The sequence below is a fragment of the Polypterus senegalus genome, chromosome 1, assembly GCF_016835505.1.
Source record: "Polypterus senegalus isolate Bchr_013 chromosome 1, ASM1683550v1, whole genome shotgun sequence".
Classification (NCBI taxonomy): Eukaryota; Metazoa; Chordata; class Cladistia; order Polypteriformes; family Polypteridae; genus Polypterus; species Polypterus senegalus.
In genome coordinates, this window is record NC_053154.1 from 282,504,606 (window position 1) to 282,529,525 (window position 24,920).

Below are 24,920 nucleotides of genomic sequence, written 5' to 3' on the forward strand. Positions count from 1 at the left end.
ATTTTGCTAAGAAACATCTCAATGATTGCCAAGACTTTTGGGAAAATACCTTGTGGACTGATAAGACAAAAGTTGAACTTTTGGAAGGCAAATGTCCGTTACATCTGCCGTAAAAGGAACACAGCATTTCAGAAAAAGAACATCATACCAACAGTAAAATATGGTGGTGGTAGTGTGATGGTCTGGGGTTGTTTTGCTGCTTCAGGACCTGGAAGGCTTGCTGTGATAGATGGAACCATGAATTCTACTGTCTACCTAAAAATCCTGAAGGAGAATGTCCGGCCATCTGTTCGTCAACTCAAGCTGAAGCGATCTTGGGTGCTGCAACAGGACAATGACCCAAAACACACCAGAAAATCTTCATCTGAATGGCTGAAGAAAAACAAAATGAAGACTTTGGAGTGGCCTAGTCAAAGTCCTGACCTGAATCCAATTGAGATGCTATGGCATGACCTTAAAAAGGCGGTTCATGCTAGAAAACACTCAAATAAAGCTGAATTACAACAATTCTGCAAAGATGAGTGGGCCAAAATTCCTCCAGAGCTGTAAAGACTCATTGCAAGTTATCATAAACGCTTGATTGCAGTTATTGCTGCTAAGGGTGGCCCAACCAGTTATTAGGTTCAGGGGGCAATTACTTTTTCACACAGGGCCATGTATGTTTGGATTTTTTTTTTCTCCCTAAATAATAAAAACCATCATTTAAAAACTGCATTTTGTGTTTACTTGTGTTATATTTGACTAATGGTTAAATGTGTTTGATGATCAGAAACATTTTGTGTGACAAACATGCAAAAGAATAAGAAATCAGGAAGGGGGCAAATAGTTTTCCACACCACTGTACATCATAACAGACAAAATCCACATATTTATCCAGTGCTTCATTTTTAGCAGTAGTTGTTACGTTTGACAGGTTTGGCAAGAATGTCAGTTTAGTTTGATCATTTGCTGCTGCATACCTGTGGCACTTTAAACTTGAGGTGCCTGACTTGTATCCACTGCATGTTAGCACATTTATTGCAGTAAGCAAACTGCATTTGAATGACATCACCATCGATAACAATTGAAAATGACTGCGAAATGTCAGACTTCCCTTTACTGACTTTTGCAGTCTTGTACTCTGCTTTTTTTTAAGCTGCTTCCACTGATGTGCATGCAAGGCTGTATTTGGGCTCTGAAATCTTGAGAAGACTGTGTGTGAGAAAATATATGCATGCTTAGGCTAGATAGATAGAGATAGATAGCGATAGATAGAGAGAGAGATAGGAAATAAAGCCTTCAAATGTGACTAGGGAACGCAGCATTAAACACATCTGATTAGAAGTAAAAACACTTGCTATAAACACAGAGGGACAATTAAATTTGACAAGTTTTTTGAACTGATATAATTTGGCTTTTTTGTGTATATGAGATAATTAATAGCCTTTAGTGGATGTATCGGTGGAAGAGCATGGGCAGAAACATTAGCACTCTAATTAATGATTAAAGTATTTATTTGCTATCAAATCATTACATAAACGAAAAAAATAGAATGTGTACCAAAAAGCCTTCATTCGTTATCAAATAAGTAAATAAATTAACTGTCAAAATTATTAAATTAAAACTCTACCTGAAACATTATGCATCCTTGAAGGTTATGTCTATACAGTAGTTCTATTTATTATTTTGATCCTTAGTTTTAAAAATTCAATGAACTACAACTTATATTAACACACTACATAACTGAATTTGTATTTATAACCCTGGTAATGTAATGATTCAAAAGGTTGAAGTAAAAAATACAAATAATAAAAAAATAAACCTGAACCAAAGTAAAAATTCACAATTAAATGTAACTGAAAATGCACAGTACTGCCTCAACAATCTTGTTATAAACGAACAAATTATAAAGAGGTTTGTTCCCAATGGAGACATCAATAGAATAGGCCAGTGAACTCCTTAAGAATTTCCAGCTTTACAGGTGACTTCCTCAGGGCAAGTCCACAAAGATCAATAAGTCAATATCAAGATTGCCATTTGAGTACCTTAACAAAGACTTCCGCAGTGCAGTCATTTCTAACAAAAGGATGCTGACACTCCCCCGACTCCCTTCAGTGAAAAACCCTTTAAAATGAGGTGATTGATGAAGGAAGAAAAATGTTGCAATTGTGTTCATATCAGAACTGCTAAGCATCCAAAGTCCTACACAAAATAAAGATGCACAAAAAAAAATCTTGGGCATCAAAACAGCAGAAAAATATAGACGAAACATCAAGCCTGAGCCCACTGTTCACCACTTCATTTGGTTGTTATTTTGACAGAGTCAAGGCACTCGCATAGGTTATAAATCATAAGTACAGAAAATCTGTAATGCATGTGGAAAGGATGCAACAAAATAGTGAACTTTTTTTCTCTATGAATAAAAGTACAATTTGCTCCAAGAAGGATAACATATTAATGCTAAGAATTCATTTCAAAGATGACTTTAAATACATGTGTAACAACAGACTAATAGACTTCCGAACAATGACGAGTGTCACATACTGAATCGAGTTACATCCAAACACAATCACTCAGCAAACAGTCATTCATAATTACATTTAACTTTAGTGTAATACATTGTAGCAGATGTAACTATGCCGGACAACAAACAAACTTAAAATTTAAATTTATAACTATTTTCAACATGAAAACAACTGATCTATAACCTATAGATCTATAATCCAACATAAAAGGATGAAGCATAATACCTACAGGCCACCTCTGGCATATTTAATATTACTTCATATTTGACTCCTATGTTCATGATGTCAATTTAAGATAATAGTTTTTTACTTTTTTCTTTGAGTGTTAAGAATATTCTTTCTAGTGCATAACGAAAAAAAAAGTATGAAAAAATTGTTCATTTCTCACACACACCTAGCTATGATCTGCTAGATTTTGGATTTGGTCACAGAGAAAGTTGAAGAGCACTGCTTTCTACCCAGAAGAACTGATATAGTCTGTTTGTAAAGATCTGACACAGATTATTGACATTTGCAAATACTTTGTGATCTAAGGAAGGCTTCTGCAATTCTTCTCACTTACTGTCTGCAACAGTGTCGCTCTCTCATACATCTTCAATCATAGGATCTTTGATGAAATGAAGATGGCAGATTGCTTTGTATTCCTGAAAGCCATTCCCTACTTAGTAAGGTAGATGTATGACTGCTATGAGTTCAGGGGTTAGAGAACATTCACCACTTGGACTTAATGGACTAACAAAAAGGATCAATGAAAAATGTACAGTATAATAAGATTATATATAGCATACTGTCTTTTAATGTGTATTTTTTTTATTAACTGAAAGGGGAGTAGAGGTTAAATTTGGGTGAAACAAAGGGAAATAAAATAAAAGTTGAACCTGGAAACAATAAGATTTTCAAAATACCTGAAGCACCTGGAAGTTTCCCTTATGTCCCCAGGAAGTATATTTAACTCAAAAGTGACAAGACTCCAATTATTTAGAGACCTTTCAAAAATCAAGCCAAGTTGTACATCTTCATGTAAGTGCGCCTGGAACTCACAAATCCAGTCATGGACTCCTATAAGTCTGCTGAGTGAGACATGTCCTTTTTGTAATTTTAGGTATTTTTCTTCTCTGAAAATGTGTGCAGTTTTAATTCTTTTTGCACAAAAGTGCTCATAAATGAGATTTCTCAAATATACAATGCAGACTTGTTTGCATAATTTACTCTAGATGTATACTTTGTCATTCACAATTTTGCTACACTTGCTGTTTATATATACTGTTCCATTAAATGATTAAGTTAAAATAAATGCTTTAAGTACAGCATTTTGCATCTTGTATTGGCAATTATCAAAGGAAAAAAAGTATTTGAAGGAAAAAATCCACAATATTTCCTCCACATTACAGGGCAAAAATGAAAAATCCACCCTGAACAGATATTTGCAGTAACAGGCACCACACTTCACTTAAGCTAATGCTGAAAAAGGTACAACTTCTACAATTTAAAAGACTAACACTCACGTCAAGGCAGGGGAATAATATAACAAAATATATCCTTCTTTCCTTTAAGTAATGCAATGGCAGTGAAAAATGGGGAAAACTTTCCCAGTACACAGCAAAATTGGCATTTGAATAGCAGTAATTAAATTCTTTTTTAAAACATAATACAGCAAAGGAAATCAAGATATGCACAGAATGGTTACTTTATTCTTTTGATCCTGGTATTATAATGCCCTAATGATAGAACTGAATGGCTCTATGAGAATATACAACTATCTGCTGTACATTTCTGAAATTAAGAACTGAACACATGCTATTATATGTGTTTCTGGAAATACAGAAATGTTATTGGTTAACGAAGACAAAAGAAGCACAGCATTAAAATATGAACCAGGTATAGAATTTCAAAATACACACAACAAAAATACAATGCATAGAAGAATTTTCTCTTGGGGTTTAATAAAATATACAGTATATAATCGAATGATTTATAGTTAGTTGAAAGTGAAAATGTGTGTCATTCCTTGCCAATTTAAAACATAATGTGTAATACTAAAACACAAGGTGTGCGGTAACTACTTATTCTAGATAAAATACATAGCCAAAAAATTAATAAAAACAGGCTTTAAGTGGGTAATTATGTGACATTAACTGGATGCAATGCTTTTTTTTTAGATTGAAATCAAAGATTATACACATTACATCTTTTCTAAGCAGCAATTCAAAAATACTTAAAGGAATCAGTTGCTCTCCACTGCCATTTTAAAATTCCCTGGTGTTCAAGAAATGTGTTCTTTGCCAAAGTGGAATACATTTTTCGGAACACATGGATAAATTCTGAGTGTTTTCTATATTACCCATGCTGCTTTATTTTATGTTGCTCATTTGTTTGTGTTGGTGCCCATTTTCCATTGGGAACGGATCTAATTTAATAAACCTGAAAGAAATACTCTTAGGCTATGCATACAGCAAAATATAAAGAAAAAAGGCCGATGCCACAAAAATCCAAATATAGATGGTCTTATTCGATAAATTCCAGCTGAAAATCCAAATGAATTTATGTCAAAATAAAAAAACAAAAAGTAAAAATGATACAGTATATGTCATTCTGCAATCTGCCAGATAGTCAAAGAAGAAACAGGCTTCTTTTTTTGGCTGGGATTAGAGGAAATTACAATTTACAGTTTTAAGACATTGTGGTTAAAAAGCTAAGTTACCAGAATGGAAACAACTAGAATTTCATGTGAAATCTAAGTTCCTGCACAAATGTCAGCATAGCAGAAATTTATCAAACATCCATTATAAAATGTAACATTTTTTTAATGTCAAGTGTTTTGAGATGGTGTTTGAAACTCATATATAAAAAAAAAAATGCATTAAGAGTTATGCCCATAAGAAATAACATGGCACTTACTAAACACAGAATTTTAGCTGAAATACCAATATAAATCAAACTGCAACTCTCTGAAATATGAGGGATGATATTCTGTTGACCACTGAATAAAACTTATCATAAATTTCGTTACAAAAAAAAAAGAAAAATTATAGTTTACATGACTAAAGTTTTAAACTTTGAAACGAATTTGCAGTCAATAAAATGAGCCCCAACTTGTAAACATTAGCTAACCAATTCAATTAAATGATTCTGTAGGAGATTAGAAGCAAAATGTTAATGAATATTAATTCTAATGAGTTATTAAACACATTAAAATAACAATTACATAAAAAAACAGGAGAGTTCTGGTTAACTTTATTGGTTATTCTATAAAGGTGTTATTATTGTATGTAGAGTTGTAAATAGGTTATTCCAAATGAAAATGAGTTTGTGTATCTTAAGACAGGGGATTAACAGCCAATGAACAACATAGGCAAAAGTAATGAGTTACTGAAGCAATAAGGGTGGCAGCTGGGATACTACATTATAACTGCACTGATACCAATTCAATATCCGGCCTAATACAAACACACAAGAATAAAATGGCTGTAAGAAAAAGTCAGAAAACAAAAAAATAATAAGTACTAAAAAGTACTATCAAAACTGGAAGAGATTTACTAAGTTAACAAATTTTGAGAAATATAAATCATACTGACTTCAGATATTAAACTTGACAATATGTTTTAATATCAGTGGCAAGAGTTCTGAAATTGTCAAGAGATTTAGTTAAGAAATACTTACGAGTAAAAAATGTTGAACCCTGTTAAATTATAGGCAGCGTCGCTAAAAAAGTGCAACAATGCATAGCCAGACGTCGTAACTACCTCTGGTACAGTCTCATTTCCACGTACCTCTGGAACAATAAGCCCACTGGGGGATGAATAAAAAAAAAAGTCAGTGAAAATCATGCAATATTAGGGATAGGACAATACAGGTTTACATAAACTTGTATTGTCTACACTTTCTTACTGAAATAAAAAAAGATACAGAATGTCAGACATGTTTTCAAGTTTAGGTTAAAAAAGTATTTAGGTTAAAACAACTGGTCATTTTTAGAGACAATAAATAAAAAGAAAAAATTCTTAAATGTCTTGGTTGTGATTTAACTGATGGGTTTATATTATCTAAAAAGCAAAAAAGTTCAAACTTCACACCCTATCACAGTGGTCTCAAACTCCAGTCCTGGTGGGCCGCAGTAGCTGCAGGTTTTCATTCTAACCCTTTTGTTAATTAGTGACCTGTTTTTGATGCTAATTAACTTCTTTTGAATTCATTTTAATTGACTTGTTCTTGAAGACTCAGACCCTTCAACTGCTTCTTTAACCGAAATTAGCAGTCAAACAATAATGAGATACAAAATGAGCCAAAACACGACCGGCAAACTGTGTCCATTATACAGTATCTGAAAATAAAGAAAGTAATGCTGATCTGCTCAGGTCTAAACAATTTTGGATATGTATGCCATTCCACAATGAGAGCAGCAACAAGCCATGGAATTAAAGAATGGGTGTAATTAACAAGAAGACTTGGCACCTAATTAAGCAACTGGTTGGAGTGAAATTGATTGGAGTTCGAAACCCTGACTAATTTGGTCTTTTGTTGGCCCACTCACTTAATGTTTCATTTCTGTTTGGGTGCTATTTACGGAAAGAAATGAAGATATTCAAAGGAATGTTGAAGAAATTCCAGGGAACAAATCTTAAAAAAACGTCAATTAAAATGAAAGGGAAAGGAGATAATTAGCAGCAAAAACAGGTCACCAATAAAGAAAAGGGTTAGAATGAAAACCTGCAGCCACTGTGGCCCTCCTGGACCAGAGTTTGAGACCACTGCCCTATCACAAGATAATAAAAAGTCTTACAGATTTTTTCATTATCTATATACTGTATATAATTCACTAAGGGCACGCAAGACAGTGAGTGCAAGCAAGACAGGGCTCCGCCCGCCAACTCTAACCCTCTTACCGCATCATGGGATACGCACAACAGAGCCACACATGCCAACTGTAACCGTCCTCCCGAGTCCAGCGTCGCTCTTGAGGCACGCAACAACTCAACAAACACAGCCTCAGTTGCTTTTGTCTGTGCAAAAGTCCACATGCACCTCTGAGCCACGTTAACTTTACACCGCACGCAAGACAGACGGCCACGATCGGCAACTCACAGAGCCCCGCCCACCAACTCTAAGACCATGGGATACGCACACATTTAGTGTATAAATGGATATAAATAATTGCATGTAAACGATTTGCCAAAATCTGTTGTATGTAAACGATACTGTTTAAAATGTTATTTATTTTTTTAAATCAGAAAACCCGGTTTCCACGTCTACCTGTATTAGATTAAATGGCACTTTTACCACTCGCTGTAGGGCGGACGCGCTGACTTATCGTGTCGACTGGGCAACACAGTGAATGCAGTGTCTATCTAACGGGTGTCCCAAAATTCACGCAAGATTTGAATTTGGCGCCATTTGTGCGGTAAAGTGTTGCCAACGAAAAAAAAGACAGTGTGACAGCTCACAGTTCAGGGTTATTAAAAATGGAGCGCTACACGAAAGAACAACGCGTTTTCATTGTTGAGCAATATTTTAAAAATAATGGTTTGGCAGCTACAGTTCACAATTTTCGTACAAAATACGGTTGGAATAGTGATTTAACTTCAACTTTTTCAAACAAAATCATCTTCAGAGATGAGGCTCATTTTCATCTTGATGGCTTCGTTAATCGTCAAAATTGTCGCATTTGGAGTTCAGAAAATCCACGATTGTTGAGAAACAAATGCTTCCACAACGTGTTACTGTTTGGTGTGGATTTTGGCCTGGAGGCATCATCGGACCATTCTTCTTCGAAAATGCAGCTGGTCAGGCAATAACAGTTAATGGTGCTCGCTATCGCGACATGATAATCCAGCTTTTTGTGTCTAAATTACAAGATATGGATGTGGACGTGTGGTTTTAACAAGATGGTGCCACATGCCATACTGCCCGAGAAACAGTTCAATTACTGCATGAGTCATTTCCTGGTCATCTAATTTCCCGTTTTAGTGATCTGAATTGGCTGCCCAGATCATGCGATTTAACGGCATTGGACATTTTTCTTTGGGGTTTTTTGAAGTCTAAGGTTTATGCCATCAAGCCCACAACCACCCACGCCTTGAAGGCAGAAATTGAACGTTATCAACAAAATTCTTCCACATTTATGCAAAACGGTCATGGAAAATTTCGACAAAAGAGTGCGTATGTGCCAGCAAAGCCATGGAGGCAATTTACCTGATATGCTATTCCATACATAACCCTATACTGTATACTTTATGAATCAATTAAAAATTTACAATGTTTAATTAAAAACCTGTGTTCTCTATCAAAATTACTTCTTGCGTGAATTTTGGGACATCCTTTATATATGTCTATGTTTTCTGTAGCCTGCTACAGGAAGGTACTCTCTCGACCATTGGCATTGGTTTCGCTCCTTGCTATTTTCGTTATACTGTGACGGTGGTTTCCTAAGCCTTTGTTATACTGAATTCCTTTCTCACCATTTTCCGTTCCTATTCTTAGACCGCTGTATGCTACGGCTAGTATAAAATAAGATAACATCTTCCCAGCTATTCTCTTAGAAAAGTGTACTTTTAGGAATTGAATACAAAGATATACTATAAGACATTAAATGGTAACTGGTTTTGTATACAAAAATGAATTTACAATTAAGTCTGAAAGACAGAAGAAACACTAATCAAGCTACATAACAGTTTCCTTACTAGCATAGTATTTGTACTACGCTTTTCAGTGAAGAAACAATTCCATTAATTTTATTATCATAGTATAAACAATTAGAATGTAAAGCACATTTTCATTTCAGTGGTGTTCCACTAACACTTAATGATTTTACTCACCTGAACACTGCTATTAAAGGTGCATAAATGGAGTCACCGTCATAAACATACATATGGTCCCAACTACATTCTGTAGCAAAGTGGTTAAATCGTAATCTTAAAACAGCATTTGGACTGCCAAAAAAAATACACATATATCTCAATTAATAAATACATTAAGATAAATAACTCAATCTTGTTTAGCCCTTCTTTTAATGAAAGTAGATTCCTCACTAGAAAACCCTCTGCATTATACATGCCATTTTTACAGCTATGCATAAAAACATTATCTGGCCAAATATGTTAACTCAATAAAGAAATAAATTTTAACAGACCTAAAGTTTCTGCATATACCTATATATTCGATGTGTTTTTCTCCAACATCCATAACCCGTTAGATTAATCAGTCTGGATAATGTTGCATTACATATACTGTATTACAGTGTACATGCCTTTTTTGCCTTATTGTTCTGAAGACAATTCAGTCTATATTTGCTGTACTGAATATTTATGGTGAGTTATCTTTTGGAACATTCAACACTGCTCTATTCTGTTCTCTTTCACTAGTGTTTGTCAGAATAGTTTGAACGATAAATGCAGCCACAAGTTTCAGTGTGGTCAATTAGTCATTTGTATAACAAAAAAAAAACAAACAAACAAACAAACAAACCAACCCGCCTACCAGAGTAGCAAAAACATTTCCTAAACACAACATTTCATTAGAAGCAGAAGATCATAAGGAAGAAGGTAAACAAACCCACAAGTGTTATAATTAAACTTGTCCTACCTTCCTGCAAATAAGACTGAATTTATGTAAAGTATCTCTCCAATACCAGAAGCAAACATTTCATCACTGGTTACGTGGTGACATGTGTCTGCCTGCAAGTCTCAACCTAAACAACCATAAGGTACTGCTAAATGAGGTACATTAGCTGTTGAAGAATGTGTTCTAAACAATGTTTTCACAGAAGATTAATTTTCCGATAGTAAATATCTACTGTGGGACAAACACATTTACAAAGTCAGCTTAGTAAAAAGCACCAATGTCAGCATTTGCACAGCCCTACATGAGTAGAGAATCAAAACTTAAAGCCATCTATCTAATGGAATAGGAAAAATAAATAAATAAATAAATGCATTTTTTCTTCAGTAACTGTAGCAGCTGAAATGCATCACTAGCCTTAAAAAACAAACACAAAGCAAATAGAAAGTAATATGTTCCTTTCCATTTTCAAGTGTTCACTAACCTTTTCCCTGCAATAGTGGCGCTGTACCTAGTATATCGGGGTCATCAGCCCCCAGCATGCATGCCATATATGGCACCTGCAATGAAAACTGTGAAAGAGTAATGGATAGCACTTTTTTAATACAATTCTTTAAGATATGTTGAAAGCTGTTAAACGTAACAGACAATATAATAAGCACACAAGACTTAAAATCTAGCACCTCCGATAATGAGGCTAAGAATGCAGTGTAAACCTGGATTCAGAAGCAACCGAAAAGCTTAATCTCCCAGAGAATGAAGATAGTGGAATTATACAAAAAGTGCATCAACTTGCAGGTAAACTATGTGGAGAAGTGATACAATGGTTATGTTCTTCTGCTCAGTTACTAGTAGTAAAGGGTAAGTTGACTTCACTTTTTGATTCTCCCTCATATTACTCTTCAACACTGTTGACAAATGACTATTGAATCACTATTAACACTAGGCAAAAATAAATATACGGCAAATATAATGAAAAGATGAACAAAATCATCTAATCACCATTGCTTTATTATATAAAGGGGAAAAAAGAGTGTACTTACTATCCCTCAATTAGCCAGGTACACTTTGTTTTATACTTATAATTAATTGGTCCATCTGTTAGATATCCAGAAGGCTCAGTTAATCTGTGGAAGGAAAAATAAAATACAATTAAGTCTCAATCTTAGACAAAATAAGGCTTAACTTTCACAAATAGAGCACCAAAAACTAAATAAACCTTATTATTTTATTTGGAATTGCACAAAAGAACAAGACATGACAGAAAAGCTTGAATACAACTGTGGTTTAGTTTGAATTTCTGCCAGGTATAACAATTGCCTAATTAAAAGAATTTAAAATAGTTTTGTAGAGACCTTTTCCATTCATACCAATTATCCTCAAGTTGAAAATCATACAGCTATTTATTTCATGTTTTGAGTGTTTGGAGTGCAATGCACAAAGGGATGGTTGAATAAGAAGTTGTTTAATATGAACTACTCACAGAATGCATAGAAACACATGTAGAAGAAACTGTCAGTGTCAAATTAACTTAAACTGTACATACAGAAATCATTCTCTCATATACTTCAAGTGTTCATTTAACATTGATGTTTTTGCTATGTAATATCACACAAGTACTCCACTTCATAAATTCAATACTTTTAATATATTTTTTAAGGAAAAGAAACAGAACTATTACTTAATACCCGAGCTTTAAAATGACATTCAGAATAACTGCTAATCAATATCTAACCATTTATTAGTGGCATCTAAACTATTTAAGGCTGCAAAATAGGAAATATTACACGCTTTCCACGTTTTGCACTTGTACATAATCAGTTCATTAAATGTAACTTTGCTCCTGTCAACAACTCAAACAGATAAAACAGTACTACAGATGAAAAAAAAGAACAAGGAAAGGAAAAAAGGCCATGACAAACTTCTACATGTCGAAATAGTGAGATAATAAGAAACATGCTGTGATGAGGTCCAACACGTCTCAGAATTTATGAGGTGTTTTTAAAGTTGGGTGTGCTGGGGGGTGACAGGGGGCCTTCGTTTCTATTTAATTTTTAAAGACACTATTTATAGCTCAACCACAACTGCCAACCACAACTGCCTGCAAAAATTCCACAAAAAGCAACATAGTACTAAGCACCTCTGCAGTACATGCATGTCAGGATCTGCATGGGAAAGAAATTAAAATAACACAAAATAACTAAAATAGCATAATGTAATCTTCTCATCAATGCTTAGTCCACTTCAAGGTCACAAGAGGCCACAGGTAAGAAGTAAATTCAGGATTTAAAGATATCATAAAGGGTTTTAAATAGCAAATATAAGACAATAGCCCCTTTCAATTGTTGAACTAAAAATGAACAGGTTGCTTAGTCAACTGTTGAATCCCCCTACAGTCTACAAGTCACTTAACAAATCAATGGTCTAACTCTAGGCTACCTTGGTAAAAGGTTTATAGGTCTGTCACAGAATATGACTTTTACAGAGATTTTCAGTCTCAAAGTTCCTTTATATATTATAACGCTGCCAGAGTTAGGTGTGGCTCACTCCCTTGACCACCAGTCACATAGCCTAACATGCCTAATGAATCATTCTAACCAGTCTGCACTTTGCCCCAACAAAATGTCTTAAGTCATATAGGCAGGCCCTGTTTGTGCAAAAGTCGAAAACCAATAAGCACTCAGGCAAATGTACAAATGCAGTTAACAAGGAATATGGAATGCAGGTGTTTTGGACCTTGCAAATAGGAGAGAGGCCTATATGTCTGATGTCTTGTGTTCTACATACCACAATAAAATGTAGGGAAAAAAAGGGGCAAAGAGTGTGGCAAAGTTCGCATTCAGGCAGCATGTTATTTAGCAGTTACAAAATGGGGCAAACTCGCAATACTTTGAAAATGAGAAGCTGTGTTGGAAAGTCATCATGTTGTCATTTAATTTGTCATCTGCTGCAATTTCTAGTCATGTAATCAACATCCTCAAGCAAAAAGATTAGCAACTGCATCGTCAAGTTGGACATCCACTTTGAATCAAAGTTATGTCATGTGCCACAAGCTTTAGAGCACACTGTATATGAAAAGCACTTTGGGATAGTGTTTACCAGGAATGGTGAAAGAAAAAACAGATTTACTGAAGAATAAAATGATTATTATTTAGAAATGGCCTATATATTTACATATAAAATATACCAATTGATTCAATATTTTATTAAACTTTGTATCTTATCAGTAAAACAAACTTAAATTTAAAAATAAAACATGCATCATTGCCGTCTCATTAACCATTAACAAGAGTAGTACAATAATTAGTTTTGTTTTTATATTGGAAAAGCAACCTAATTTGCAGATGACACAGAGTGTCACTAAAATTTAAACCCACTATCTTAAAAAGTTAACACTTTTGCTTGTTTCCATTTTCTGTTAATTAAGGACTTACACCACTAAAGTGCAGTAAAATACTCAGCTTTACACAGCAGGTCTGGAGTAACATGATGCCAAATGAATGTGGGTAAAACAGTCTTGTCTTTGATAATCGAATGTCAGATCTTTTTAAAATAAATTTGAATTATATTCAAATAGAAATATTAAATCTGACAGCACTAATGTCATCTTTTGTTTTCAAATAAAACCTTTATATATAAAAAAACAAAAACAGTTATATTTGAACAGATATTTGCTATGACCGCCCTAACAGTGAACTGGATGGTGATGAAACCCAAGGGCTATAATAATAAAATAATACATTTTATTTATATAGCACTTTCCCCATGCTCAAGGTGCTTCACAGAGTCTTAAAAAAAAAAAAAACAGCAGGGTATACGTAACATTGGATGCAAATGTTTTACTGAATAGAATAATGAAACAGATAACAAAGCATTACATAAAATAAAGGACAATAAACCAGAGTCAAATACTACATTCAATACTAAAAGAAAAACAAATAACCTAATTTGTGAAATAACAGACACACAAATTATCCTGAGCACCTGGACAGTGAGGTACACTGAAAGAAAGGGCAGAATGTTAAGTTAAATTAAAAGCCTTCCTAAATAGATGAGTTTTAAGTTGCTTTTTAAAAGAATGAATGGAGTCAGCTGATCTAATTAATTTCGGGATGTCATTTCAAAGTCTGGGTGCTATGGAGCTGAAGGCCCTGTCACCCATAGAGCGCAGGTTAGTGTGAGGCACAACAAGATATACCAGAATCAGAGGACCGGAACAGGAGCATAGTGATTTAGAAGGTCACTGATGAGGTCCAGTTCAAGGTCATTTAAAGCTTTGTAGGTTACTTCTCTATTATAAAAAAAAAAAAAAATCCTGTGGAATGAATGACTAGGAGACGATACGTGATCTTCACGTTAAAATCACGAAAGACAAATAAAAGAACCGGAAGACAAAAGAGAATGGGCAAAAAAAAAAAAAAAATCAGTAGTGTAAAGGGACGCAGCACACACAGAAACAGGTGTCTCAATGCATATAAAGTGTATAAAAGACAATACGCTATAAATGAAACGTCAACAAATAAAAGATCGCATTAGCGCAAAAAAAAGGAAATCATCAGGACCAGGTGTAAATGATAAAATAGCAGGACAAAGCGAGGTCAGAAATAAAAGGAAAAGACCAGAAAAAGTCTTTTTGCATTCGCAAGATTTAATGCACAAAACATAGATTTACACAATAATGGAATATACGATATAAGAATCTGTGTACCCGCAACAGTTAAAGCAACGACAAGTTTAATTTCAAAGAAAACACAATTCGGTCAGGTGTATATTTATGATTGCGGTGAAGTGATCACAACGCAAGCAGCAGAGACACAAAGTAGCAAAAAGGACAGTGGCTGGACAGGCTTTAAAAAGATCGAAGGGCAGCACGATGGCAGCACGATAGCAGCAACCCTGAAGTTTCCGAAGTAGCAGCACTCATGAATATGGTTGTATATGTCACTCGCTCACTTCTTATTGTTTCGCTGCCTTCTCAATTATATAATGCATGTTTTCTTCAGCGCTTTTTGGAGTTCTTCCTGGTTTTCTATGCACTGAGTTGACAGTTAGTTCACATGATTACGTGGGAGGCGTGATGATGTCACACGAAACACCGCCTCCCACGGCTTTCGAGCTCAACTCCATTACAGTAAATGGAGAAAAATAGCTTCCACTTATGACCATTACGCATAGAATTTCGAAATGAAACCTGCCCAACTTTTGTAAGGAAGCTGTAAGGAATGAGCCTGCTAAATTTCAGCCTTCTACCCACACGGGAACTTGGAGAATTAGTGATGAGTCAGTGAGTGAGTGAGTCAGTCAGTCAGTGAGGGCTTTGCCTTTTATTAGTATAGATTGAGGATTTATTCTGTTCTATGTATTGTACTTCTTTTTGACACCCACTGCACACCCAACCTACCTGGAAAGGGGTCTCTCTTTGAACTGCCTTTCCCAAGGTTTCTTCGATTTCTTTCCCTACATGGGTTTATTTTTGGGAGTTTTTTCTGGTCTTCTTAGAGGGTCAAGGTTGGGGGTTGTCAGGAGGCAGGACCTGTTAAAGCCCATTGCGGCACTTCTTGTGTGATTTCGAGCTATACAAAAAATAAATTGTATTGTATTGTATATCCGGTAAACCAAGCACGGGGGTGGGCGAGTGAAGCGAGCAGGGGGCAGAGCCACCTAGTTAATAATATTTTCAGTGAAGGCGAAGCAGGATGGGTGTGATGTGCTCACATGTTGCTGCCACTCCTCTCTGTTATCAAAAATTTTTGTTAAAATGTGTGTTAAACTTAAACTTTTTGCAATTGTTCACTTTCTTTTTATTGTATGTATAACAACAACAACTATATTTATTTATATAGCACATTTTCATACCAAAAATTGCAGCCACATTTCAGGTCAATAGGTGAAACGATTTGTGAGCTACAGGCAATTTAAAATAATGGACAGACAAACGGACAGCCACGGTAGCGTGTTATATAAGAAGATACACTATACATGAATTGTATACTCATAAAACCATATTTCACGAAATAAAAACCATACTAATGACTTGGGACAGAAATGATTGAAATGTACTTTCAGTCCTATAATCTGTAAAATTAATTTGACTGAAACATGGAAGGCTTAAAGAGCAGATATAGTTTTCAATTATTGGTAAACTGAACAATGCGTGCCCTACAAATGAAAACTTGCCCTTCCTAATCAGCTGCACGTACATTTGACCTATAAAACTAACATAGAATGTATCATTACACACACCTCTCTGGCATATAAATAAAATAACTATTCCTGAAATGATTACATAAAATGCACCATTTTCACGTGTGGTTCCTGCAGAAATAGGCTCCATGTCCCTGTAATTGACCAAACAGGCTTAATATGTTTATGGCTAAAAACAAAGTACCAACTTCGTTGTCTGGTATTATGGGAGTTTAAAGACATTACAGCATTCAATCTTGAAGCAAGTCAAATTATTAAAGCACTGTGAATATTGAAGGGGGCAAACTGCAAATGCTTGTTTACTTTAATGTAATGTTACTGTTTTTATTACAATGTTCTTTAGACTGAATTGTTTAGAAAATGACCATCATTTTGTATACTAATACAAAACTTAAAAGCAGTGTGAAAACTAAGAAACAGTGTTGCAATTTGATACGCAATGCTATTAGCTTAAAAGTTCAAGATGACAGCTCAGGCAACTGAGAAGTAGCAAGATCAACAACAGTTGCGATGAACTGTAAATCTGACACTGCCTTTAGGCAATACCATAATTTTAAAACCAATACCATCTCCATTGAGCTCCCAAGGAAAATGCACTCCAAGTTCTCACCACATTTCAGAAATGTAATTTATAATGCAAAGCAAATAATGCAGTTCAATTACATGTCTTTTGTGAATATATTTTAATTTAAAATTTGTATGTACTCCTTTCTTGTAAAAAAAGATGCTCTTCATATTTTTAAATATTTACTACTATTATTTAATTATAATTTAAAAATACTGTATATGGTTAATACAAAGTCATTAATATGGAAGGTACACATTTAGTAAAATAATATTTTTCATTTCATAAAAATAGAATTTGAAAGTTTGGAAACGGGTAGAAGTACATGTGTGTAGTTGTTTGTAAAGGGAATCTTAAAAGTACAAATTAAAGTGTTTTTGAAATTAAATAGCATTTGCTTAAACTTACTCTGGGGTAAAGTAACAAATGAATAGTTATAATACCAGATATTTTATTCTTGCTTTTTTATACTTGAATCCTTGAACTGTGACATCATCATAAGAAGAAAACTGAATTCTGTCACAGACTATAAGAATGCATGTATTAAATTGACAGGGACTACAAGAATGATACACAATTTGAAAACTATAAAGAAAGTCATTTTTAGAAATGTAAATGTGTGTCTGTGTGAACATTTTTCTCATTAAAACAAAACTAATAAAATGTAACAAAAACTAAAAATTAATTACTGAAAAACAATAATTAAATTAAAACCTAAAAAAAATAAACTAACATTAGAAAACAGTGAAAAACTAAAATAGTAAAACATAAAAACAAAATCGGAAACTAAATAAAAACTAAAACAAAAAAAAATTTTTTAGGGCTCTGCTCTACAGTCCATATCACCCTTTTGGTATTTTCTATCATCGCATTTCTAAGATGGTATTTTCTTCTCGATGGCCTAACAAACATACTCCACACCACCAGTAAAGTGAAATTCATTAATCCACTTTGAAAGTGTTAAGATAAGGAATTATTTACCATCCATGCACGTTAAACTTAATTCAAAATGTTCTTTGTACATATTACAGAGATAGATTCAATGAATGCCATAATGGTGAAAAAACAATGAGGCCTCATTTGGTGTCTCATTTCTTCACTGCAAAAGAATACAGAATTCTGACACATCACTATATATACAACCCCATAACACCATGAAAATCGTTATATCCTTGTGTCGCACCTTGCAGTTTTATTTCCACACTAGCAAAATACCCGCGCTTCGCAGCGGAGAAGTAGTGTGTTAAAGAAGCAATGAAAAAGAAAAGGAAACATTTTGAAAATAACGTAACATGATTGTCAATGTTATTGTTTTGTCACTGTTGTGAGTGATGAGTGTTGTTGTCATATATATATATATATATATATATATATATAAATATAAATATAAATATATATATTTACACACACACAAACATATATATATATACACATCTATAAATATACACATACATATACACATACATACATACACACACATATATACACACAAATACATATATATACATACATACACACACACACATATAAACATATATATACATATACATACATATCTACATATATACACACACAGCTATTTCGTATCAGTGCAATACGCTGTTTGTTAAAACGGATGACACCGCTCTTACGTGCAAGTCTGCGTGGATATTATGAACTATCGATTTGTTCAAGTTCTATTTAAATTTTAAATAGAAGGAATTTTTATTTAGTCGACAGAAATATCTTTGGTAGGAATGGTAAAAACAGACAGGAATATTATTCCTGAATAAATCAACTCAAACCTTAAACAACTTATAATATTTTGCTCTCCATAAAAATATATCCTGTCTAAATTATACAAGTTAGAAATAAAGTAAACATTAAAAGAACAAACATTCAAATTTCTTTACTCTTATGTAATTTTATATTTTATAAAAAATAAACGTAGATTTTAAATATCCCAAAAGATTTTGCTCTCCATAAAAATATATCCTGTCAAAATGATACAAATTCAAATATGAACATGCTGCATAACAAAACCTAGAAATATAAATAAAATGTGTTCCTTTCAGCAATAACAAATCAAATCATTCAGTTGTCTTTGCTCATATGTCATTTTAGAGCTGGACGCCTAGCATCTTTTTTTGGCAACAGGTTCGTTTCTGTTTGGTGTGAGGTTCTGTGTTGTGGAGATTCTCAGGATGGATTGCAGGTGCTCATCAGTGAGGCGACTCCTGTGTGCTGTTTTGTTAGTCTTTATCACTGAGAAGAGCTTCTCACACAGATATGTGCTACCAAACATGCACAAGGTTCGAGCCGCATGTAGACGGACTTTTTTTGTTCTTCAAAGTCACCAAAGCGCCGTGCAAACTCAGTGCGCTCAGTTTATCAGCAAAGAGCGTATTTGGGAACATCGTAGTGACGACTTGGTTTAACATTACTTGGTAATAGGGAAAGTGGGGCAAGTGGTTGTGTCTCCCATAAAAGCAACCTCAATTGAAATCACTTTGTGATTGTGCACGGGTAAAAACGTCCGCTGAAGTGTCAGATTCTTATTTAATTCTTCTGCTTTCTGTATCTTCTGCATTGCATTCAGGTCTTTCAGGTTACCCTGATGTTTTGTTTTATAGTGCCGTCTTAGATTAAATTCTGTAATTACAGCGACATTAGCTCCACAAATGAGACACACGGGTTCAGTAAACATATACTCAGCCTCCCATCGGTTTTTAAAGGCTCTATTTTCAGAATCAACTTTTCTCTTCAGCATCGTGTGAGCTAGCTTCGCAATAACTTGCAGCATCTTAAGGTAGACTTGATTAACACGGTAACTGTTCGGCAAGGCAGCTGAAGCGCTGCATTATGGGATCTGTAGTTTATTGCGTTACCAGCGCTTCATATACCCGGGCTTTAATAACAATAATACAGTATATAAAATGATCGCGCGGGCCGGATATAATTACACGCCGGGCGGATGTGGCCGCCCTTGAGTTTGACACATATGGACTAAATAGAACTTGAAAAGATATATTTTTTCAAATGTGATCGCGCAATTCAGTTTATCAGCAAAGTGCGTATTTGGGAACACCGTAGTGACAACTTGGTTTAACATTACTTGGCAACAGGGAAAGTGAGGCAAGGTGCACTGGTGCATTTGTGTCTCCCATAAAAGCAGCTTCACTTGAAATCACTTTGTGATTGTGCACGGGTTAAAACGTCCGCTGAAGTGTCAGATTCTTATTTAATTATGCTGCTTTCTGTATCTTCTGCATTGCATTCAGGTTAACCTGATGTTTTGTCTCATAGTGCCGTCTTAGATTAAATTCTTTAATTACAGCCACATTAGCTCCACAAATGAGACACACAGGTTTAGTAAACATATACTCAGCCTCCCATCGGTTTTTAAAGGCTCTATTTTCAGAATCAACTTTTCTCTTCAGCATCGTGTGAGCTAGCTTCGCAATAACTTAATTAACTCGGTAAGTGTTCGGCAAGGCAGCTGAAGCGCTGCATTATGGGATCTGTAGTTTATTGTGTTACCAGCGCTTCATATACCCGGCTTTAATAACAATAATACAGTATATAAAATGATCTCGGGGCGGATATAATTACACGCCGGGCGGATGTGGCCCGGCCCTTGAGTTTGACACATATGGACTAAATAGAACTTGAAAAGATATATTTTTTCAAATGTGATCGCGCAATTCAGATAGAGTTGACGCGCACTACAGCCTGCATGCCTCAATAAGTCATCCTCCCTTGCCCTTACTTTTTTACCGTTCATCTAATGAATACACTGAGTATGGCTTTACCAAAACAATCACTGATGGCGAATAAAGTATCCATTATTCGAGTATGTAGATCGGGTTATATATATATACATATATATATATACCCGCGTATCGCAGCAGAGAAGTAGTGTGTTAAAAAAGCTAGAAAAAGAAAAGGGAACATTTTAAAAATAACGTAACATGACTGTCAATATACAGTATTTGTTTTGTGAGTGTTACTGAGTGTTGCTGTCATCAAGGATTTGATTATCATTATTTCTTTCAATCAGGTTCGTATTTGTAGGATGTGTTGTGTTCAAGTTACATTCCGTGTTTGTCAATCGTTGTAAAGATAACAGGTTTCATTCATCGATTTGTTTCTTACTGCATCAATAAACAGCTCGTCTTCTTCTTTATCTGAGACCTGACACACTGCATGCACGGGTTTTTTTTACACTGTCTTCCTTTAGCGGGACATTGACTTTTTCCAACGTGTGCTTTGTTTCCGCAGTAGTTGGATTTATGAATATGCTTGTATGTATGAGACGCTTCATATTTTTTGCTGCCTTTTCAATTGTGTAATTCGGTTTTGTTCATCTCTTTGGAACTGTTGCCTTTTATCTGTGCACTGCGTCAGTTCACGTGAGCCACTCGGTGTACATGCATCGAAGGTTCCCAGCTGTGCTGGTGCCATCTCGTGCTATGTCCATGGCTGTATTTAATGTTACCTTAGTCCTGGCACTTAAAACTTTCTCTCGCAGTTTCGCTGAGTTTGTGTCAAACACCACCCTGACCATCTCATCTTCCTCTCCATAAGCACAGTCCTTCACCCGTGAATATTTACCCGTGGCAGTTTGCTATTGGATTGCCGCTGACGGACGGCCTTATATGGGCAGGCACTAAATTACAAACGCCAGCGCAGCCTGTCTATGAACTTAATTTAAAGTGTAGGTTTACATCGTGCTTTGTTTCCGAAGTAGCAGAACTCATCAATATGGTTGTATATGTCACTTTCGCTTCGCTTCTTATTGTTTCGCTGCCTTCTCAATTATATAATGCATGTTTTCTTCAGCGCTTTTTGAGGTCTTCCTGGTTTTCTATGTACTGCGTGATTACGTGGAAGGCGTGATGATGTCACACGAAACTCCGCCCCCACGGCGTTGAAGCTCATCTCCATTACAGTAAATGGAGAAAAACTGCTTCCAGTTATGACCATTACGCGTAGAATTTCGATATAAAACCTGCCCAACTTTTGTAAGGAAGCTGTAAGGAATGAACCTGCCAAATATCAGCCTTCCACCCACACGGGAAGTTGGAGAATTAGTGATGAGTCAGTGAGTGAGTGAGTGAGTGAGTGAGGGCTTTGCCTTTTATTAGTATAGATTTCAGACTAGTGTCATAGTCCCTTCTCCCAGAAGCTTGTCTTTGTCTTTCCAATCTCTCTCCCCTCCTCCCTTATATGTATCTTTGCTGTCAGATTGTGAGAAGGGTGGTGGTGTGGTGAGAATTATTTATTACATTAGAGCATTAGAAAAATGTTGACCAAAACAGTTCATTCATCCCAACAAAGCTTGCCAGTTCTATCTACCAAACTCCTCCAAAATGAAATCAGGTTTTAGAAACACAGGTACTCTGTGATGGCTGAACTGCATTGTTTATTGGCAATGCATCATCACACACTACCATAATAAACTGTATGGTTAACCAGTAGTGCAGTATATAACCAACCACAGAATTCATACTTGGATTAAATTTACCTAGTTTTACCATACAATCACGTGTCAACCCATCACCAACATGCCCAACCCATAGTTTAAGGAACATTATATTGAGACAAAATGTAAGAGTCACAATCGGATCAGTTTTAAAAAATTACAAACTTAAAAGTTAGATTTTATAAGAAATTTAAATAAGGGTTAAAGCTTTCCAAGTGAAAAAAACATTAATGAAAAAGCCTTAGGTAAGCAAAAGAGATCCATAATGCAGTGTGCTTATCCCTAATGTTTACTCAGGCCCTGACCACTCAACTATTTACATTAATTTAAGGAAATCCTACCCCCTTATATGACACCAATATCATTTAATCTACCGTTATTAGTCACAGTTTAATCACAGATGGTCATTACATTCACCTCTCATATATTCTGTCACAACAAACTGTTTAGGATAAATAGATCCTAATGCACACAGTTTTTACTGAGAGCTGATGAAGACAAGGGTTGGGGAATATTGCCAAACTAATACATTAGACACTCGGAGCACAGCTGTCTCAAGTCCATTATCACAATGGAGTTCTCTCACTCTCTCTGGCCGTCTGCATACAAACAGCTTATTTCTACTTCTGCTAGCAGAAGAACCCCGCCTTCTCCTCACCTTCACCAATAAGTGAAACTGAATAAAACTGGCACTTCTCTAATTCACTATAACCTAATGCAACACAGCAACATCTACCTTTCTGCAAATGATGGGCTAAGGTGGATTTAAAGTAAAATGATACCCATAAAAACTACCCCTCTATCTTTTCAAATGGAACATGTACCCTAAAAAAAAAATTTTAAAGTCAGAGTCTGATCCATTATATTAAACAAAATAAGGTTAAGTAAAACGTGGAAGTGACTCAAGGAAAATCAGTAAATGTTCCTGAGAGAAAGGTCTAACTAATATGTCAAAAAGTTTGGGAAGTGAGATAGGTAATGGTATACTGCAGGCAGCTACACCAGTCCTGAACCAGTAGGCTGAGGCAGAGATAGAAGAAAAACAATAGTATATGCCTACATGAAGCAGGGAAATTGTTCACTGTAGTAATATCCTGGCATTTCTTCCAAGACTACCTGTGCTGAAAGGTAATAATTTACAAAAAAACAGGTTTATGAACTGAATGAATTATGCCTATGAAGGCTTTAAGTTCTGAACTGTGAGAATGACAACTCCTTAATTTAAATATCTTAGAACTGAATCATTAAAATAACTCTTTCCCACTGCCTTTGTTTCCTGTGTAGGGAAATAAAGAAAACTTCAGGATTAATGCATAATCCTGCCATAATTTAAAAAAAAAAATAAAAAGCAAGCCCAGATCTGGATTTACTGCTAATAGCTGTACCAGGCAACATTAACAGGTAATGGGCTCATCAATAAAATGTACAAGTGTCCTGTAGATTATAACAACTGTCTACAATATTTTAGAGAAAAGCAATGACTGATCTAACTATCCAAATTGATTACTTGAATGTAATCTGTAATAACCTGTAATGTGCTGCATGCAGAATATCATTTTCATCAAAATTCAGATGCAGTGATCAAAATGGGAGTCTTGAGTAAAGGGTTCATTGTTACCTACTCAGTATGGTAGTCTTACTTGAGCAGCCTGTAGATATGAAGGGTGAAAGTTTGATCTTCTTTAAAAAGCAAGCGGACTTACATACTTTCATATGCTACTTGAATAAATTTGAATAATTTCACTATAAAGCTCTGCATTTTACACGGCCAGAAGTGAGATTTCCTTCACCAAGTCCACATTATAATCCTCATACTTAATACACTTGAATATGAAAATAAGTCTGAAGTATTTCAAACAACTTGAAGTGGTGATTTAGGTATACTTCACAAATATTACAAAACATTTGAAAAGTGATGTAGCAGGTGCTGATGTGTGATAATAGCAAATAATCTGCCTAGGCAGGCTACTAAAGAGAGAGAGACTCCTCAGCCACCTTCATTTAAGCACAAGAAGCACAACAATTAGTGTATCATAGCTACAATAATAACAGCGCAAACTCACTGAAAAACAATGCAATTTGCCCCAGAAGGAAAACAGCATTTAGCTTTAATGAAGCATGCAACTGCAGCATGAATCACATGTGTACCGTTTGCCTGCCCTGCTTTAGGATCCATAGGGAATCGCATATTGAAAGAAGTTTCCAAAGGATGACAAAACTGATGATGGAATATTGTCACAGAATTAAAACCTGAACCAAAAGCTTGCACAACTAACTGAGAGAAAATAAAAAAAGACGATGTGGTATAAACTGATGATGCTAAACTATGACAATTTTAAAATGAATCCATAAAGGATACACTAGACAGCAGCTGTCAGCAGACCACAATATACATTTTCCTACAGTAAAAAAGCTACTTTAGACTAACTTCATATGGATTAATTAAACATTAAAGACTAAATAGCTATGGAAAATTAAACGGGTTCAACAAGTAAGAAGATATCAAATAATTATCAAGCCATGGTAGGGAAAAGAACAATGATTACTAATCTGCAATACTGACTCCAAATAGCTTGTAATAATATTCTGATCATTCTCTTAAATTTTGTATGTGTGTACATTTAAGGAG

At 35.0% G+C, this 24,920-nt stretch overlaps 1 protein-coding gene across 1 annotated transcript in view; it reads right to left on the reverse strand.

Annotated features, from left to right (window-relative positions):
- Nucleotides 1–24,920, reverse strand: part of atrnl1b (attractin-like 1b) — a 1,075,952-nt gene that overhangs the window by 907,364 nt on the left and 143,668 nt on the right. Inside the window, exons 2-4 of the mRNA XM_039775615.1 lie at nt 11,102–11,185; nt 9,317–9,430; nt 6,165–6,293 (exon numbers count right to left, since the gene is read on the reverse strand). Coding sequence (XP_039631549.1) covers nt 6,165–6,293; nt 9,317–9,430; nt 11,102–11,185 — 327 coding nt within the window. The remainder of the gene's footprint in view (nt 1–6,164; nt 6,294–9,316; nt 9,431–11,101; nt 11,186–24,920) is intronic.